General features: G+C 36.9%; 1 protein-coding gene across 5 annotated transcripts in view; it reads left to right on the forward strand.

Annotated features, from left to right (window-relative positions):
* The window catches only part of LOC128242767 (inositol monophosphatase 1-like), a 79,779-nt gene that overhangs the window by 16,565 nt on the left and 40,956 nt on the right, over positions 1-22,258 (forward strand). For all 5 annotated transcript variants that reach the window (XM_052960076.1, XM_052960074.1, XM_052960075.1 and 2 more), the window contains exons 2-4: positions 9,026-9,091; positions 9,268-9,401; positions 13,890-13,994. In XM_052960076.1, the coding sequence (XP_052816036.1) occupies positions 9,029-9,091; positions 9,268-9,401; positions 13,890-13,994 (302 nt within the window). In that variant the 5' untranslated portion in view covers positions 9,026-9,028. The remainder of the gene's footprint in view (positions 1-9,025; positions 9,092-9,267; positions 9,402-13,889; positions 13,995-22,258) is intronic.

Genomic DNA, 22,258 nt, shown 5'->3' on the forward strand with positions numbered 1-22,258 from the left:
GTAAAAGAACAATGAAAACATATGAAACATTTAAAATCATGAGGCACATAATTTATGCACATTTAAACAGTAAATATAATTGAGACACTAATTAAAAAACATGTGTATACCAGTATTTTAAAGCTGCACTCTCACAGATTTACCATTTTTACAACTTTTTTATTTTTTGTCTTGGAAAGAGCAAATTTTTGCGCAAATATCTGAAAACTAATGGTAAATGATTGCTGACAAAAGATCAGATCGCAGATTTGCATATTTCCGCATATTTAATGTTTAATGGCTTAAACTGTTACGAACAGTTTAAGAAAACTGAATGAAACATTAATTTTTGAACTGCAATATATAAATCTGTGATTTAAATTTTGTCAGCAGTCTTATATCAATTGTTTCCATGGTTTTTGCAAAAAATGGCTCGTTCCAAGACAAAAAAAAAAAAAAGTTGTCAAAACGTTCAATCTGTGAGAGTGCAGCTTTAGTAGCACATTGAAACATTGAAATAAAAGTTATTTTGAAAATTAGATGACAAAATGGGTATTATATATTTAGATTTGTAATAAATTTAATATGTAAACACATGTTAAGTTTTAAAACAAAAAAACATAACATGTTGGAACTATACACATCCCAGAACTCAATACAAAATAACACTGCACTATTTACTTTCCATACACCCCCTACAGCTCCTTCAACAACTTCTCTGTCAACCATTCGCATCTCGCCACTCATGTCTCAAAGGCCAAATGACACAGTGTCTATTGGCTGTGCGGTTCTAAACAATTGCTTGTGAATGGGATAAAGTATTCAGTTTTGATGTATCTCAATCAAACTTATACAGGAGTTAGTTATCAAGACCTCGGGTTCTTTCATAAATCAGCCAGATCCACCCATGCATGACTGGATGAGGGCCCTTGAAATTGTTAAAAATGCTATAATACAGCTTGTGAACTCAATAGAGCCTCCATTTCTTATCCAATCTTCACCAAACATTGATGTTATGTATTGATGAGACCTCGGTTCCTTTCGAAAAAGCCAGCAAGGTCTGCACATGCATGACTGGATTAGGGCCCTTAAAATTGTCAACAATGCTATAATATTTCCAATCTTCACCAAATTTTGACAATAGTAATGTATTGATGAGACCTTGGTTCCTTTCTAAAACCAGCCAGATCCGCCCAAGCATGACTGGATTATGGCCCTTGAAATTGTCAAAAATGCTATTATATGGCTTGTGAACACAATACAGCCTCTATTTCTTATCCAATCTTCACCAAACAGAGACAGTAGATAAATATTGATGAGACCTGGGTCCTTTTCGAAAACCAGGCAGATCATGGCCCTGCTAGCTTTATAATAGAGCTTGGGAACACAATAGAGCCTCCATTTTAAGCTCTACTGGCCAAAGGCCAGAAGAGCTTACGCAATGGTAATGTGTACGTAGTATGTGCTTTCGTGCATCCGTGCGTCTGTAAACAATTGCTTGTTAACAGCTTTCTACATAGTATTTTTAAAAACATACATGATACATAAGTTAATTTAATCTTAGAAATTGATTCCGTGTGAACAATTTATTCACATGCATACATACAAACGCACATACAGTCTTAAATACAGACACACAGACATACAGACAGACTTACATACAGACTTACATACAGACGCACAAACAGACAGACGTACATACAGCCGCACAGACAGACATACATACAGACAGACAAATATACAGACAGACATACATACAGGTCTGCGCACGTACAGATACACATACAGCCGCACAAACAGATGCATGTACAGGCGCAAAAATAGGCGCACAGCTGACATAATAAAATATAATTTTTATTAATAAAATATCTATAAAACAAAGCAATGCATATTTTAATTTTGTCCGGTCCGGCCAGTCTTTTATACCAAAACAAAATTAGGAAAATTCTGAACAAATTTCGTAACAGTTCGGAGATTTCCGTTGGTCCGGATTTGGTCCGATCCGGCCAGTCTTTTATACCCAACCGAGACTACACTCAATAATGAACAACATTCAGAATTACATTAAACAAAAATATTTACAAATGGTTTAGTTGTTTACTCTATGAAATGCTTTTGAAAATTACAGTTTTTTATACTGAAATATTGTTGCTTTCCTCATTAATATTCATTTTCCACGATTAAGATATCTACCAATCAATTGTGATACGCCCATTCAAGATTCATTGCACGTAATGGTCGTCAACGTCCATTGTTTAGTGAAAACACACTAACTGTAGGAGATGTACCGTTATCCAAAACTTCGCTAATTGACATCAGTGCTATTTGCAAATTAGGGCCCTTTGTTGACAGTTTGCAACTATCACAACAGCTGTCAAATATTTTATTAAGGTCAATTGTGTACACAGGGGGATAAGAGGGGCCGTAATTTGTCGGCTTGAAAACACGAAAGATCTGATACTTACGTCTGTTAATTGTGAATTTGGTGATTTTTAGCTCGACTATTTGATGAATAAGGAGAGCTATACTACTCACCCAAGCCTTGGCGTCGGCGTCGGCTTCACCCCTTGGTTAAGGTTTTGCGTGCAAGCACACATAGGTTAATATCTCAGCAACTACTTGAGGTATTGCATTGAGACTTTATACAATGGTACTCAACCATCCAACCTACTTAATTAACCAAGTTTGATAACTCTACTTTGCATTTAATGACAATAATAGGCCTTTATTATTTGACTTAGAAATTCTGGTTAAGGTTTTGTGTGCAAGCACACATAGGTTAATATCTCAGCAACTACTTGAGGTATTGCATTGAGACTTGATACAATGGTACTCAACTATCCAACCTACTCAATTAACCAAGTTAGATAACTCTAGTTTGCATTTAATGCACAAAATAGGCCTTTATTATTTGACTTAGAAATTCTGGTTAAGGTTTTGCGTGCAAGCACACATAGGTTAATATCTCAGCAACTGCTTCAGGTATTGCATTGAGACTTGATGCAATGGTACTCAACCATCCAACCTACTTAATTTACCAAGTTAGATAACTCTAGTTTGCATTTAATGCAAATAATTGCCCTTTATTATTTGACTCAGAAATTCTGGTTAAGGTTTTGCGTGCAAGCACACATAGGTTAATATCTCAGCATCTAGTGGATGAATTGCATTGAAACTTTATAAAATGGTACTCAACCATCCAATCTACTTAAATAACCAAGTAAGATAACTCTAGTTTGCATTAAATTCAAATAATGGCCCCTTTTTTATTCAACATAGAAATTCTGGTTAATGTTTTGCATGTAACCACTTTTAAGTCAATGCTTCAGCAAATACATCTTGTATTGCATTGAAACTTTACACACAGGCTCCCAACCATTTAACCTTCTTATTTAACCAAGTAAGATAACTCTTTCAAGTTATATCATTTTTGCCCCTTTATTATGGGACTTAGAAATTCTGGTTAAGGTCTTACATGTTAGCACACATAGGATAATTTCTCAGCAACTACTTGATGTATTGCATTGAGACTTTATACAATGGTATTCAACCACCCAACCTAATTGAATAATCAAGTTAGATAACTGTGTTTTGCAAATAATGGCCCTTTATTATTACACTTAAAAAATCTGGTTAAAATTTTGCATGTAACCACATTTATGTTAATATCTCCGCACATCATGTATTGCATTGAAATCTAATCTTACAGTGATCCATGCATGTTTCGCCAAAACTTTTCAATCCTTACACTGAAAAGCGGCGGAATAGTGGAGCGCGCTGTCTCTGTGACAGCTCTTGTTATAAAAGAAAATACAATTTTTTTTCGAGTACTCGAGTAGTGTTTTAATACTTGGGTGATTGATCGAGTACTCGAGTACTTGGGTACTAGTTGTCATCCCTAGTATTTAGATATCCATAAGAGCTCGGTTCCTTTCAGCCAGATCCGCCCATGCATGCCTAGATTATGGGCCTTGAAAGTATAAAAAGTCAATGGGCCTGTAAACTATTGCTTGTGAACATGAAACAGTTTTCAGTTTTGATTGTATCTAAATGAAACTAAATGTACAGTATCTTGATATCCATTAGAGCTTGGTTCCTTTCGAAAACCAGCCAGATCCGCCCATGCATGCCTAGATTATGGGTCTTGAAAGTATAAAAAATGTGTGCGTCTGTAAACAATTGCTTGTGAACATGATTCAGTCTTCAGTTTTGATTGTTTCTCGATGAAACTTGTACAGTATTTAGATATCCATTAAAGCTCAGTTCCTTTTGAAAACCAGCTAGATCTGCCCATGCATGCCTAGATTATGGGCCTTGATAGTATAAAAAATGCTATTGTGTAAATAATTGCTTGTGAACACGATACAGTCTTCAGTTTTGATTGTATCTCGATGAAACTTGTACAGTATTTAGATATCCATTAAAGCTCGGTTCCTTTTTAAAACCAGCCAGATGCGCCCATGCATGCCTAGATTATGGGTCTTGAAAGTATAAATAAATGCTATTTTTAGCTAAGTCTATTTTTAGCTAAGTCTACATGGACAAAGTCTATTTTTAGCCAAGTTAGAATTGCTTGTGAATGTTTGTTCAAATTATGCCCCTGGGGTCATTACTGGCCATGCCCCTGGGTTCACAGGTTTGGTATACTTAAATTGGGAAATGTTAAAAATCTTTTTGTTTGAAACAGCTATGCAGATCCTTGCTATTTGAACAAGGCTTTATTGAGTGGTCCACTACCATGGTTGTTCAAATTATGCCCCTTGGGTCAAAACTGGCACTGCCCTGGGGGTCACAGGTTTCCTAGAGACTTATTTAAGAAATGTTTTCAAAATCTTCTTATGTACAGTTTTGCAAACGAGAATAAATGTTGTCCTCGGATGTCCTTGACTTTGACCTTTTGACCAACTTTTTTATTTTTAAAGCTACAGAAATAAAATTTTGACCATGAGTACAGTTTTGAAAGCAAACATTTTTTACCCTCAGATTACCTTTACTTGGCAAATATTAAAATAGTTCATGCAAATAATCTGCTTACAACACTTTCTGTCCTCAGATGTTGAACGTTCAGCGTTTTCAGCTAACCAAAACACAAAAAGTGAACTCTATATTTGTTGCCTATTACTCATACGTACATGCTCTGAATTGAAAATGACCACAAGAGCCATGCCAGTAGAGCATAGGCCCTCTTGGGCCTCTTGTTTATTTTTACTGAATATAACTATACAGTAGTAAGATATTGACTTAATCACGGTTCCTTACCTTACAAGCAAAATTTGCCAATGCATGGGTTATGGCCCCTTGAAATTATCAAAATTGCTATAATAGAGCTTGTGAACAGAATAGAGCCTTCAGTTTTTATTTGAACTTCACCAAACTTGGACTGTAGTAGATATCTATGAGGCCTTGATTCCTTTTTGAAAAACAACCAGATCCACCCATACATGACTGGATAATGACTCCAAAAAATGGCAACATTTCTGTTAACAGTAGAGTCTCCATGTTCACAAAGCATGTGATATGTTACAAGACATTAATGGCGGCGCTGATTAACTTACATGAAATGTTCCATGTGAACCATCAGTATGTTGCCTACTACCATACGTACATGCTCTGGATAGAAAATTATCAAACAAGTCACGCCAGTAGAGCCCTTGTGGGCCACATTGTTTTTAGCTTACCTGAGCACAAGGTGCTAAAGGTGAGCTATTGTGATCAGTCTATCTCCGGCCTCTGTCGTCCGTCGTTCAGCATTAACAATTGCTTATAAATGTCATCTTCTCCTAAACCACTTGGACAATCTTAATGAAACTTTACAGGAATGATCCTTGGTTGGTGCTCTTTCAAAATTGTTGAAAGAAATGAATTCCATGCCATGGCAACATAAAGGAAAAACTACAAAACTTTCCTTGACAAAAACCATGAGGCTTAGATATTTGGTATGTAACATTGTCTGGTAGTTGTCTACCAAGTTTGTTCAAATTATGCCCCTGGGGTCAAAATTGGCCCCACCTTGTGGGTAACAAGTTCACTATAAATACATTTTGTTACAATCTTGATAGTTCACTCTTAAAGTAAGGGCAGCAAATCTTGCTTATATGGTCTCCCTTTCTGTTGTCTATTTTTATTTTTTTCTAATTTTAGTAACAAGGGATTATATGTTATATTTATTAATTCTTCAAATTAGTCACTTCTACAGTAATAATTGTTCTTTTTATAGGTTTATAAGTTAGGAAATATAATAGCTCTTTATTGTTTAGAAGAATTTCATTTTTACCCAATGATGAATTTAATAATCAGACTTCCATTGAACTAAATGTAGACCATTGTAATCATATCTTATCTTTGATTTGGTCAGTGAAAACACCTTATATAAACAAGACTCTAACTTTCATTCATGGATGGGAAGCCATGTTGTGTTGGATGGAGACTGAGACATTGTTACTGTGGGCTGTTCAATGGATAGTTTTATCAATTGCTCATAGTTATGACTTGATATTCTAGGAACTGGCCAAAATACTTCGAGCTTCGAGAATATCTAGCCAAACGGGATTGCTTACAAAATGTTAATTTTTTTTTTGATTTGTTACAAAATGTCTTGTTTACCTCGTTTGTTATTGACTACGCTATATCCTCAAGAGAAGAGTATTTATTGGACATAGTTACACATCGTACAGTTCATAACATTACTTATTCGGTACTTAGAAAATATCATTTGATTTGTTTATTTATTATAGAAATACATTTATGCGAAAACAACAAACAAGCAATTTTAAACAGTAAGTAACACAAACATAGCTTATAAGTTATATCAAAATGCATTGGAATTTATACATGGATAACAATTAGAGACAGAACTAAAAGTTTATTCAAACTGTTAATCCATTAAAATTTGATAATAATTATAATAAAATCAAGCAATTTTTATCTATTTGTGCCTTGTGCTAAATAAGGCCAAGCAAACAAATCAAGGTTTGAGATTCTTACTTGAACCCGCGAAAATGACATCGACCCAAGCAAACAAAACTAAGTGTGAAATTCTAACGTGGGACCGCGAAAATGACATAGAGCGTGGAGAAATATCAACCCTCAAGATATCGAGCCATCCAATCGAATTTTATATGAACATAGGGTAAAAAAAATTGGTCCTTTTAATCTGGTTCGAGCCAACAAGGATATCGAGCCAACGAGTTTCGACTGTATATATTTTATTGGATGGTGTGTCTGTGGTTCCTGTGTCTTACACTATTGCTTGTGAAAATCACATTATGCTTCTGGGGTCAAAACTCTATGCCATGAGGTTTCCTGTGGACTGAATAGACCATTGTAATTAACAACAATTACCTGATCTTTTATGTGGTTAGTGAATACACCTTATATAAACAAGACTTTACCTCCCATGCACAATTGGGAAGCCATGTTGTGATGGATGGAAACTGAGACATTGTAAATGTGGGTTGTTCAGAGTGTAGTTTTATCAAATCTGCATAGTTTATAGCAGTTACATCTTTTATTGGATGGTAAGCTGTCTGTGGTTCCTGTGTCTTCTGGGGTCAAAACTTGCTATGCTATTAGATTTCCTGTGGACCTATCAAAAATCTAGTCGTCTGACATGGCTAAGCCTGGACCTTTAATAATATGTTACGAGCATCATGGTACTCTACCAAGATTGTGCAAATTAAGCTCCTGGGTCAAATTCGGTCCCACCCTTTTTGACCTACTGTCTTATTTAAATTTTAACCATGTTCACAATTCTGTAAACAAATAACAATGATCTGGTTGGATGACCTTGACTGTGACCTGTTAGATTACTTTCTTATTTTTGAAGCTTCAGCTATGAAACTTTAACCATGTGTACAGTTTTGAAAACAAATATCAATGCTGTGCTTAGATTACCTTTAATGTACCTTTTCGACCTTTTGTTATTTTTGAAGCTACAGTTTTGAAATTTTGATCATATGAACAGCTTTGAGAACAAATATCAAGGTGAGCGATTTAGGACCATCATGGCCCTCTTGTTTCAGCTTCTTGTCACTCACCAGTCTTGCCTGCGTTGCAACGAAGTGCCTTTACAAATCATAAAATGATGTCATTGTTAATCCGCGAAAGCCATAAAATTTCAAAAATTGTTGTCACTTTTTGTCGCCAATGGCAACAATGGAGATCGCCAGGGGGAACCCTGAGTTATGTACAGAACACTCATAGTGTTAGACTCATTTTTCATGACCAAACCAATGAATTTATCGTCTGTCCACTTACTAAGATTTATGATGGCGATGTTCGTGGAAGGATTTTTTTATATTTCTATTTTTGGTGTGTGGGGGGTGGGGGAGGAGGAGTCGAAGTGCCAGAGCGGATTGAGATTTGAAAACTTTAGAAGCCCTGAACACTATTATAGAATAATTGAGGATTTACCCCATTTACTGAAACTCCATATCATGTAGAGCGGTTTGACATTGAATACAAACATTTATTTTCCTAGAGAGTATTTTCGTTCTAAATGCTTTGGTTACAGTCGTCTTATTTTCATAGTCCGCTTTGCCATCTGCGTATGTGCTAAGTAATTAAGATTGACATTTAAGGGTTGCATGTCTGGAGGCTGTTGAAGCTTACATCATGAGCCCGAATTTGAAATAGATGTGTAATCAGCTATCAAATTGTGTTGACAACTATTCCAATTTCCATGCAAAATGAAAATATTTATGTGTCAATATTCAATTACGAATTCCCATTTACTTTTCTTCCTTTAATATGCTCTTAATAATATACAATCAATCAAGCAAATTCAGTACCAAAATATGCAATCTTTTGTTGATCATTATGAATAAAAAAAACTTAACGAGATCATCCATGTTAAGTTCTGTACTATGCAAACATACCTAGGTAATTTAGTAATTAAGTTTTCAAAAGGTAACTTGAAATACTTTAAATTGTTCCCAAAATGCCTAGAGAAAGGTCTGATGTACTACTACCTGAGTTAATACTGTTATTTTATAAAAAAATTGTATTTGTCTACAGTATGTGATATTGCTTTCATTCTTTTCAATAGGCCATGGGGGATATGGTACAGGAATATTTGAAGATTGCTGTGGAGGTAGCGAAAAAAGCTGGAAAGGTAGAGTGTTTGACTGCTTCTTGGCTGAGAAATGATTCATGAAAAACAATATTTTGTACAAAACAGGAATTGAGAAAGAGTAGCTGAAATTTAAAAAAACTGACAATATCAAGTAAAACCTAGCTGTTTTGGGGTAACAAAGTTCAGATTTATAATACACAATAATCTATTTACAGAGGGTGAAAACAGATTTCTACAAGAATAAAAACATAGATGTGAAGGAGAACTTTGCTGATCTGGTCACAGAGACTGACCATGCAGTAGAGGAACTGATCTTTAATAGGATACTGGAGAAGTTCCCAGATCATAAGTAAGTGTTAAACTCATATTAATGTTATATGTAAAATGAATTGAATAAAAATGACATGGTAACTGTGTAAACAGTAAGAGGTAAATGTGTAAACAGATTAGAGTTTCACAAAGGCCGTAGAATTTAGGAAAATTCTTGCAGGGGCAGATTCATCAAAAAACCTAGGAGCACTTTTGTACCTAGGTCATAGTTAAACAGTGTAAGTGTACTGAAGAAAATCTCGACTTTATATTTTCGCTTCCAACATTCTTGATGAAAAGGCCCCCAATGCATGGCAAAATTGTCATTGTTTGAGTAGCTTCAGTTTTAAACACTGTCAAAATCTCTGATGTTTTAGTTTACAGTCAAAATGCTAATGAATGTAATATTTCTGCGTGTGTTTTTATGCTCTCAGAAGGAAGAGCATTCACAAGAACCATAATCCTATCCTCACAGGTGAGCTTTTGTGATTAATCTACGTTTGTCGTCCAGCGTCAAGAATTGCTTATAAACTTCATCTACTCCTGGACAATTTTGATGAAGCTTTATAGGAATGTTCCTTGGAAGTCCATGCAGAATTCTGGTTGCCATGGCAACCTAAAGGATAACTACAAAACTCTTCTTGACAAATACCGTACCTAGAGCTTAGATATTTGGTGTGTAACATTGTCTAGTGGTTGTCTACCTAGTTTGTTTAAAGTATGCCCTTGGGGTCAAAATTGGCCCCACACTGTGGGTTACAAGTTTACTATAAACACATTTTGGTAAAATCTTATTGATAAATGTAGTTTACCCTTGAAGAAAAAGCAGCAAATCTTGTTATATTGTCTCACTTTCTGTATGAGATTGAATTATTGTCTATTTTTAGAAACGAGGGAATAGATTTTATATTTTATGAAATCTTTAAAATAGTCCCCTTTAATAAGGTAATTATTTTTCTTTTTATAGGTTTATTGGTTAAAATATATATATTATATTTCTTTATTTTTTAGAAGAATATTTTTACTCGATAATGATTTTAATAATTAGACTTTTCCATTGAACTAGACCATTGTTAGCTACAATCTAATATGCGTGGATAGTTAATACATCTTTTATAAACAAGAATTTAATATATATAATATATATACTGAAGGACAATTTTATGGTGTATGTTGGAGTTTGAGATATATTCTTGTCAGACCAGTGTGTCGTTTATGTGTCTATATTTAACACAGTTGCTTGTGAACATCAACGTATGCCCCTGTGGTCAAAACTAGCCATGCCCTGAGATTTTCTGTGGACTTATGTAGGGAACCGTTATGCCCAGACCTTTAATAATTTGTAACTAGCATCATATATTGGTCCTCTACAAAATTGTTGAAATAATGCCCCTTGAGTTAAAGCCCACTCCTTTTGACCTACTTTCTTAATTTTGAAGTTACAACAATGTATTTTGACCATGTGTTTAGTTTTGAAAACAAATATCAATGTTGTCCTCGGATGACTGTGACCTTTTGACCTACTTTCATATTTGTGATCACTTTGACTCAGATGAGCAATTTAGGGCTATCATGGCCCTCTTGTTTAGTTATCTCCCTTTTACCTGATATTTTTCAAAATAGGTTCTTGTCTGGGCCATAGATAGATGGCAATAAGAAAAGAGCCGTACCTAAGAACCATAATCCTTTCATTTATTTGTTCACCTGAGCACAAATTGCTCAAGGTGAGTTATTTGTGAATGGTGTATGTCTGGCATCCGGTGTCAACAATTTTTCATGTTAAACATCTACTCCTGAACTGCCTGGACAATTTTAATGAAACCTTATAGGGATGTTCCTTGGGTGGTGCCCTTTCAAAATTATTCAAAGAAATGAATTCCATGAAGAACTTAAATCTTAGTTTGTTCATATTATGCCCCTGGGTGAAATCTTTGAAAATCTTGTCTGAAACCATTAGGCTTAGACCCTTGATATTTTGTGTGTATCATTAGTTAGTATTCTTTTATCAAGTTTGTTCAAATCGTGCCCCTGAGTTCAAAACTGGCCACATTCCTGGGTTACAAGTTTTCTACAGACTTATATAAGAAACATTTTGTTAAAGCCTCAGTGCCACTTAGGATAAAATAATTGGAGAAAAAATAAAAGTGAGTAAATAACTATGATAGAGTCTCATATAATGTTTGTTAAATTCCCAAGGTCGAAGAGAAGAAAAAGAAAAAGAAGTGTATGGGAAATACCATTAAAATAACGGCAGGGCAGAGCATAGATCTTTGCAAACAGTACCTGAGCAGTTGCCAAAGAAATAACTAGAGAAATACTGAATATTATCATATGAAATTTCAGATACAGATACTAAGCTCCTGTTTCTAAAATAAATTTGATGTTAGTATTTTTGAAAGAAAAATTATCAATGTAGTTATTAAGTGAAAAATCGCAGATTGTAAAATGCACTTTTTGTGTATGACAAAATAAAAGTGTGGCAAATTATTAGGATTTAAAACTAAGATACCAAAAGCTGGAACCCTTCAGCAAATGTTCATATTTGATCAAATATTGTTTTGAAGACCACAATGTCATGTAAACATTAACAGCTTTGTTGCATAATTGGCTGATTGACATTATCGCGTGATGTCAATGTATGTTGTTTTAACTTGTAAAATATCTAATACTTGTATGAAAGTCCTGGTGGTCGAGAGGTTCAGGTGTTGTTAAACTAGTGTCTTTTTTAGCTCACAAGAGCAGGAAGTGCTCAAGGTGAGCTATTGTGATCGGTCTTTGTCTGTCCGTCTGTCCGTCCGTCCATCCGTCAACACTTGCTTAAAAAACATCTCCTCTGAAACTACCTTGCCAAATTCAATGAAACTTTACAGGAAGCTTCCTTGGGTAATCTTCTACAAAAATACAACAAGGGGTCACGATTGATTAACAACAGCAACAACATGTCAGAGTGCATGCAAGAAGTTCTGTCAGAGTGCATGCAAGAAGTCCTGTCAGAGTGCATGCAAGAAGTCCTGTCAGAGTGCATGCAAGAAGTCCTGTCAGAGTGCATGCAAGAAGTTCTGTCAGAGTGCATGCAAGAAGTCCTGTCAGAGTGCATGCAAAAAGTCCTGTCAGAGTGCATGCAAGAAGTCCTGTCAGAGTGCATGCAAGAAGTCCTGTCAGAGTGCATGCAAGAAGTTCTGTCAGCGTGCATGCAAGAAGTCCTGTCAGAGTGCATGCAAGAAGTCCTGTCAGAGTGCATGCAAGAAGTCATGTCAGCGTGCATGCAAGAAGTTCTGTCAGCGTGCATGCAAGAAGTTCTGTCAGCGTGCATGCAAGAAGTCCTGTCAGCGTGCATGCAAGAAGTTCTGTCAGCGTGCATGCAAGAAGTTCTGTCAGAGTGCATGCAAGAAGTCCTGTCAGAGTGCATGCAAGAAGTCATGTCAGAGTGCATGCAAGAAGTCCTGTCAGCGTGCATGCAAGAAGTCATGTCAGAGTGCATGCAAGAAGTTCTGTCAGCGTGCATGCAAGAAGTTCTGTCAGAGTGCATGCAAGAAGTTCTGTCAGCGTGCATGCAAGAAGTCATGTCAGAGTGCATGCAAGAAGTTCTGTCAGCGTGTATGCAAGAAGTTCTGTCAGAGTGCATGCAAGAATTTCTGTCAGAGTGCATGCAAGAAGTCCTGTCAGAGTGCATGCAAGAAGTCCTGTCAGAGTGCAAGGCAATAGGAAGTTCTGTCAGTGTGCAGGCAGTTGAAACTTCTGTCAGAGTGCATGCCAGAAGTCATGTCAGAGTGCATGCAAGAAGTCATGTCAGAGTGCATGCAAGAAGTTCTGTCAGAGTGCATGCAAGAAGTTCTGTCAGTGTGCATGCAAGAAGTCCTGTCGGAGTGCATGCAAGAAGTCCTGTCAGAGTGCATGCAAGAAGTCATGTCAGAGTGCATGCAAGAAGTCCTGTCAGAGTGCATGCAAGAAATTCTGTCAGAGTGCATGCAAGAAGTTCTGTCAGAGTGCATGCAAAAAGTACTGTCAAAATTGTATGTCAATGAATAAATTATGTTGAAATCATACCCTGTTATACATTTATATCATATGATACAACTAATTTAAGTATTTACATGTTTACTGAAAAATGTTCTTTATTAGTCCCCTACCGATTTCACTGGAGGGACATTTGTTAAAAGACTGGGAAATTGGAACTTGGGTCTTTCAAAACATCGGTTCTCTCGTGGTTTTAGCTCAGACCCCAGCATCCTCGAGCGATCGCAGTTTTACTCTACAACCATTCACCTTCTTCCAGAAAATTGTATTATAATTTCTGCCTTTTCATTCATGGGGGTATGGGGAGCATCCATCGCTTCCAGCGATATTCTTGTCTTAAGTTGCAGTTGATGTTTTCATTTTGTTAAGTTATTGGAATTTTTTTGTTAATCGCATAATTGTTTTGACATTTAAAGAAGGAAACTTTTAATGTTAGCATGTCTCTAGCTTTAAGCTTAAAATCAAGAGTATATCACCATGAAATATTTATACGGTGTTGGGTATGTTATAGGTTGATCGGAGAAGAGACGGTGTCTGCTGGTGGACATTGTGAGCTGACAGATGATCCAACATGGATTGTAGATCCTATAGATGGAACCACCAACTTTGTACATGGGTAACACAGCTTTGTCCATAAAGTCTCTCAATTTATGTCCTATACTTATTATTGATTTCAAGGTAAATGACATAATATATCATGATGAAAATCAATCAACTGATTGTCTGTTTTTTGCAAGGAAAAATGTTGTATTGTGATACCCTTGGTGTCATTGTCATCATTAGCATTGGTGTTGTTGTGCAAAAAGATCAACCTTGGCAATAACTAAACTAGAATTGTGACAAAACGACATAGATTCTCCCTCCCCCACTCATCCCCTTTCCCCCTTTGTCTCAAAAGCAAAGGCATTTATTCCACCAATAGTAAATGAATATGCATTAACATAACCAGTTGCACAAGGAAAGAATGAGGTATAAAAAGCAATACCTGGAAATAATTCTTCATATCATATTTATTACTATTTATTGATTATTATGTACCCTATTTTTCCGACTATAAGACCATCCGCTTATAAGAATACCCAACTGCTCATGAATAAGACGGGGTCGTTTTTATACCCCCGACAATCAAAGTTTGAAGGGGGTATATTGGAGTCACCCTGTGGTCGGTCGGTCGGTTTGTTGGTCGGTCCGTTGCAATTTACCTAGTCCGGAGCATAACTTAAAAAATACTGGATGGAATTGGAATGAACTTCATACAATTTTAGAGCATAATGAGAGGAAGTGCAGTGTTTAAGAATCATAACTCTACTTTAGCTAATTACTGAGTTATTGCCCTTTGTTATTTTTTTATGTCAATTTTTTTTCCAGACAACTTGCAAACTACTAGATGGAATTTATTGAAACTTCATACAATGGTAAAGCACAATGAGAGGAAGTGCAGTGCACAAGAACCATAACTCTATTTACTTTAATATTTTTTTTTTGTCCCGAGTATAACTTGAAAACTATTGAATGGAATTAAATCAAACTTCATACAGTGATAGATCATAATGAGAGGAAGTGCAGTTTACAGGAACCGCTATTCTATTACAGTCAATTACAGAGTTATTGCCCTTTGTTACTTTTTTCTTGTCCGAAGCTTAACTTGAAAACTATTGGATGGAATTTAATAAATCTTCATACAGTAATAGATCATAATGAGAGGAAGTGCAGTGTACAGGAACCGCAACTCTATATTCAGCCAATTACAGAGTTAATGCCCTTTGTTACTTTTTTTCTTGTCCGGAGCATAACTTGAAAAAAAGTAACTTAACTCATTCATAGATGGTCATAGGCAATCGTATATTCTGTGCTTTAGAACATCAAAGATATCAGTATTAAGATCTCAGTATTAGCATCACTGATATTGTTAAAAGCCTTTTTTCTAACTTTTAAAAACATAATCAAAAAATGAATAACTGACGATAGTCCATAAAATAAAGTTGTCATTTGTAGGTTGGCTTTCCAAATAGTTGACTGCAATTTCATATCAGGGCGGCGTTCGGGGATATTAATCACCTTCAGTGATAGCTCTAGTTTAAAGCAAATTCAGCACTTTTAATTCTCCAAGTCTGTGGTAATTTTCAAGCTAAACCGTCAATATTCAACTAAATTTGTTCATTTGCTTGAAGAAAATCACCGATTTAATGTCAACTGTGAACTCTCTAATGTGGAGGTTCATAATGTTAATAATAAATCAAAGTTACGTGGTTTAAGATTTATTTAAAGCATCATTTTTCGTACAGTCAAAGGTTCATTCATATTTGTAGTAAATTCATATATTTCGGCCATGATTTGAAGGTTCTCAGACGAGGATTATTGATTATTATTTTTCCGATTATATGGTATGTTCTCACCAGCCTAGACGCAATTTTGCAAGTAAAATGGGATCATACGGTGGTGGTGTTATTTATACTTGCACTCGAGCCTTGCCCATTCGGCGAGTGCTTAGTATTGATTGTTAGTCATTTTAGGTTATTGGAGCATAGTGCACAGACAGAATGTAACCCTGGTTAGAGCCAATTTGGTTCTTTAACATGCATCAGTGTATAGCACTGTCACACAGGACCCCCATTTAACGTCCCGCCCGGAAGAAGATTAGTATTATTGTTTTTAGTGATGCGACGGGGAATCGAACCTGCAACCCCTGGATTGTCAAGGGTGTTACCACTAGACCACGGATCATACGGTAAAGACTGACCTATTTAAAAACAAACCATTACCATGCACCTATGATCATCACTCAGCTCATGCTGTGACGTCACAAATTGTACCATTTGATCTGAATTCGACAAACACGACGCATTCCATTATAGCTGCTGTCCACTACAGCCCCGATGCTTTGCAAAAGGGTTGCCAATAAAATTTTGCTAGTTTGGGGAACCTTTCGGTATCATGAATCAATTAATGGGCAAAGCTTTTCCATTGAACCCGTTCGGCATGTATTCGCATGCATTAGCGGATTAGCAAACGAACGGTTGTGGTATAAACGCCAAAACCTATCCCAAGTAGAAGATTGCGACGCGGAAGAATGCCGACAGTTCCGGAATTGGCTCCTGATCGTGCGGAAAGGTTGCAGTAACATTGCAGAACATGCTGAAGAGTTGCCGAAACATTGGCGATAGAATGCTGAAATGTTTCGGAGTTGAGAGTCAGGGTATATACACGATGCCGAACTACTATTTTGTTATCAGTTGCTAGTGGGACACCATGGATGTGAGAGGCCATTAACTTGCACAGTTTCAAATCCAAGCTGAAATGGATGCCATGCTTGCCTTTGCATTGTATTTAAGACAGAGAAGAAAAACAGGTCATCGATGGTGGGTCCGCCCTTGGCTCACAGACGACAGGAGGCTTCAGTATGCACAGTACTATTTTATTGATGCAAAAACTCCCAAGATGGTGATGCTGCTTCCTTCACAAGGTATTTGAGGATCATGCCAACAATGTTTTAAGACATACTCAACCGTCTAACGTCTCGCATTCAGAAAAAGTACACCAGGTTCCGTATTACCCTTCCTGCTGGCCTAAAGCTTGCGATGACGCCGAGGTACATGGCATCTGGGGCGTACTGCTTCCATATTGCTGCGAAAAGTGTATGCCATTTCATCCCAGAAGTGTGTACTGCTCTGCTTAAGCAGTATAAGGATGACGTTCTGGCCATTCCCAATACTCCAGAGGCCTGGTGTGAAGTGGCCGCTCAATTTGAGAGAAGGTGGAACATGCCTCATATTCTTGGTGCCCTCTATGGTAAACATGTGGAAATCAAGAAGCTTGTATCACAATTACAAGGGCTTCTTTAGCATAGTCCTACTGGCTTTAGTCTATGTAAACTTTAAGTTTATCTGGTGTGACCTGGGGGATCTTTAATGATTCTGAATTGAAGGAATGTATGGCTAAAAGATTACGACGCCTCCCAGAAGGCTTTCCGAAGATGATGGCGATGGGTTCCAGAACGTCACGAATGGTTCTCGATGGTTAGCCGGAGATCCCGAAGCTGTCCTGAATTAAACCTTAGGCGTCCAAATTTTAAAACTTTTAAAAATTTGGGTGGCAAAGTTTTTTCGATCCCGATTGGGCACGAAGGGCCGGGAAGGTTTCAAGAAGTGTTAACGGCCTAGTTTAAACCTTCCATAAGTGACCCCCCCCCCTAAAAAACAACAACATGTATTTGTACACAACCTCTGTTAATTGATCTTAATCTTATTGTCTTATCAGATCTCCAATCTGAGTATCCTGCTGTGCAGTTTGGGATGTTTTATTTTATAAATGGACCCTAAATGGCCCTGAGCCAATAAACGAATACACAGGACATTGGTCCCTACTGTGACACCAGTGCAATTAGCACAGCACGGATCATGCCAAACATTCCTTAAAGTAGGCCTTTAAGGAAGGACATGGAGGGGTTCCAGAACATTGTGAAGACATGCCGAAACATCCCGATTTTGCGAATTCCGCTTTTGGGAACCCTCTTCGGGGGCCTAAATTTTGCAGGTGTTTGTTTGGATTGCAGTTGATATGACTTAAATTAGGAAAAAATAAATAACCCTTGATGTTTGAGGATGAATAAAATTAATGTAACATTTAATGAAATGTGTATTGAAACCTGCCAGTAAGTCTGCATGATATACTCAAAGCCTAATCGTAAGGAAAAAGTAAGTTTTAAATCCGACATGCAAAAAATAATACGGTGAACAATTATTCAAAATACTTTAATTATAAAGACAGCAAAATGTGTCTCCTGTGATAAACAACGTGTTTGGACTGACAAGCGTTTGACAATTAGAAGATATCGAGTGTTCATCGTAGGGAAACAAAGCATATGGTCGTCTTAATCCTATGGGTTAATCGGCATATTAAAATAATTGCTTTTTGTACAATTTCAATTGCATTATATTACGCCAAACGCAGGTAATTCGAACTATGTTAACTGCATAACATAGATTGAAAGCTCATTACAGCGCCATTTATAGCAAGGTAATTAATATGCAGAACGCAGTCTGTAGCTATTAGAGCAGATTGCTTACTAGGTATTTTCGATGTAAATGTCAATGTAAATTTGGTCAGTGACCTCCGCAGTTCAAACCGCACACCCGTGCGCACATGAATTCGCCAAAAGTTAAAAATGTTATGTCGATCGGCCGATGCCATTTCCATGATACTGTTATAAAAGTCTGCAGGCCTAGTGGTCTACAGCCTAAAAACTACCTTCTAATCTCACACTTTAAATGGTCATGATCAAAGGCAACCAATATCAATGACAAATCAGTCATTTCGGTCCACGCATATTTTATTCAATTGTTCAAATATTCTTGACAAACATCTGTTATTTTTAAGAATATTCACTTTGACCTTATGTGCTAACATCACATGCAAACTAACATCATTGTGATTAGGTTTATGACTGAAATTTCTTTTAAGCTCACCTGAGCTTTTCCCACCTTTGAAAATCTTCTTGTTTAAAACTGCTAGGCCCAGACCCTTGATATTTTGTATGTTGCATCATATAGTTGTCAAAATTTGTTCAAATCCGGCCCCTGGGGTCAAAGATGGCCCGCCCTGGGGATCACAAGTTTCCTATAGACTTACATAAGAAAACTTTCTTGTCTGAAACCTCTAAGACCAGATCTTTTATATTTGCATATAGCATCATACACTGGTCCTCCACCAAGGTTGTTCAAATTATCCCCCTGGGGACAAAACTGGCCACGACCTGGGTTCACAAGTTTCCTATAAACTTATGAAGGGAAATCTTTGAAAATCTTCTTGTCTGAAACTGCTAGGCTCAGACCCTTGATGTTTTGTATGTAGCATCATATAGTAGTCCTCAATTCAAATTTGTTACAATCGTGCCCCTGGGGTCAAAACTTGCCCTGCCCTTTGGATCACAAGTTTCGGATAGACTTACATAAAAAAAACTACTCATCTGAACCAGCTAGGACCAGACCCTTGATAATGTATGTAGCATCATACAGTGGTCCTCCACCAATTTTGTTCAAATTATGCCCCTGGGGACAAAACTGGCCATGCCCTGGGGTTTAAAAATTTCTACAGACTTATATAGGACAATCTTTGAAAATCTTCTTGTCTGAACCGCTTGGCCGAGACCCTTGATAATTTGTATGTATTATCATATAATAGTTCTCTATCATTTTGTTCAAATTGTGCCCCTGGGGTCAAAACTGGCCCTGCCCCGGGGGTCACAAGTTTCCTATATACTTTTATTAGAAAATCTTCTTGTCTCAAACGGCTAGGCCCAGACCCTTGATATTTTGTTAGTAGCATCATGAAGTGGTCCTCATCCAAGTTTGTCCAAATTATGCCCCTGGGGTTCAAAAGTTTCCAAATAGACTAACATAGGGAAATCTTTGAAAATCTGTTTTTCTTAAACCACATGGCCCAAACCTTTGATATTTGTCCTGTAGCATCATATGATTGCGTGCTACCAAGTTTGTTCAAATTATGGCCCTGTGGTCAAAGCTGGCCCCACCCCTTTTGACCTACTTTCTTTTATTTGAAGCTACAGCAATAATATTTGGACCATGTGTTTAGTTTTGAAAACAAACATCAATGTTGTCCTCGGATGGGCTTTACTGACCTTTTGACCTACTTTCTTATTTTTGAAACTACAGCAATGAAATTTGGACCATGTGTACATTTAAAAAAAAAATCAAAGTTGTGCTTGGATGACCTTAACCACTATAACATTTGACAATACTCAATCATAGTTTAATCCCTAGTTGCATTGCCAATAAACCAGATAAACTAAGGATAACACTTAAGTCAATACTCAATTTGCCTAATTTTAATTATGTCAAGGGCCATAACTCTGCTGGGCACAGCCACAAACAAACGCCCAGATGCACAATGTCACATGCTGGTTAATATTCCGTTTCAAGTTTTATGACTCTGGCACATATACTTCTCAAGATAAAAGTGACACTATATGCCATGCTTTATATGCAAATTTTAACAAAGTCAAGTTCCATATTTCTACCCTTATTGAAGAAAGTCACTCTATACCTTAGGTGCACAATTTGACATTCTGATTGCATACTCTTTAGGCTTTTTTTTTCAGTAATTCAAGAGGCCTAAACTCAGCACTACTTAGATAGAGTTAATGTTCTGCTTAGCAGTCATGTAAAGTTTTATAGGTATGGCTAGTTTATACTTTCAAAGATATGCCTGACAGAATATTTTGTGATGGATGGACAGTTGTCGCGTCCGGGCTGTAACTTTCCCTTGTTTGGACAGATTTTAAAATAACTTGCCACATGTGTTTGACATACCAAGACAAAGTGTCACTTGCAAGACTCGTGTACCTACCTCTAAGGTCAAGGTCACACTTAGTGTTTATTCACAATGGAATGCTCGTAATAGGACATAAGAGTGTAGGTTATCAAGTATGGGTTGTATTTTCAGGTATGTTCAGAGGCAATTTCAAACAACTTGCAATATGTATTTGTCACATACAGTTAAGGCAATGTTACATTTGCAAGACCAACTCTGTATTGTTGTCAAGTATACAGGATTTTCAATCCCATGGTAAAGTTTTTTGGCACATTTAGGCGACATGTGGTGCACTAAGAACCCCCTCTATGGTTTTACTTAGTACATCTAGTTTCGTGTTGTGACATCAGGAAATACGAATGGTCAAGGTCACACTGAGGTGTATATATTCACAATGGAATGGTGCATATTAGGACATAGAGTATAGGTTGTCATGTCTGGGCTGTTACTTTCTCTTGTATGGACAGATTTTAAAATGACTTGCCACATCTGTTCGAAATACCAAGACGACGTGTCACGTGCATGACCTGTTTCCTTATCTCTAAGGTCAAGGTCTCACTTAGTGTTTAATCACAATGGAATGCTGCATATAAGGACATAGAGTATAGATTGTCGTGTCCGGGCTGTAACTTTCTCTTGTATGGACAGATTTTAAAATAAGTTGCCACATGTGTTTGACATACCAAGCGATGTGTCGCGTGCAAGACCTGTGTCCCTACCTCTAAGGTCAAGGTCGAACTAAGGTGTTTATTCACAATGGAATGCCGCATATAAGGACATAGAGTATAGGTTGTCATGTCCGGGCTGTACATAGAGTATAGGTTGCAGTGTCGGGGCTGTAACTTTTTCTTGTATGGACAGATTTTAAAATAACTTGCCACATGTGTTTGACACACCAAGACAACGTGTCACGTGCAAGACCCATGTCTTTACCTCTAATGTGAAAGATACACTTAGTGTTTATTCACAATGGTATGCTGAATAGAAGGACATTAAAGAGTGTAGGTTGTCAAGTATGGGTTGTATTTTCAGGTATGTTCAGAGGCAATTTAAAATAACTTGCCACATGTATTTGACACATAAGGTTAAGGCAATGTCACATTTGCAAGACCAACTCTGTATTGTTGTCAAGTATACAAGATTTTCAACACCATGGTAAAGTTTTTTGGCACATTTAGGCGACATGTGGTGCACTAAGAACCCCCTCTATGGTTTTACTTAGTACATCTAGTTTCATGTTGTGAAATCAGGAAATTCGAATGTGCACCTGGAAACTGTCCTGCTAGATCAAATAAACCAGATACAGATCAAAGAAAATCAACCGTCAATTGTTATATCTGGTGATTTCAACCAAAATGCGATAGCCCGTCCAATGCATCGAAAATGCCAGGCGCTCATAGAAAAAGGATTTCGCCAGTATTCTCACACACCGACCCATGTATTATGTTCTTGTCTTGACCATATTTATTTATATTTTCAGTTTCAATAGTGTCGAAAAAATAACAATTTCGGTCCAGAAGTCAGTAAACATTGTAGAAATTGTAATACACA

The sequence above is a fragment of the Mya arenaria genome, chromosome 8 (genome assembly GCF_026914265.1).
Source record: "Mya arenaria isolate MELC-2E11 chromosome 8, ASM2691426v1".
NCBI lineage: Eukaryota > Metazoa > Mollusca > Bivalvia > Myida > Myidae > Mya > Mya arenaria.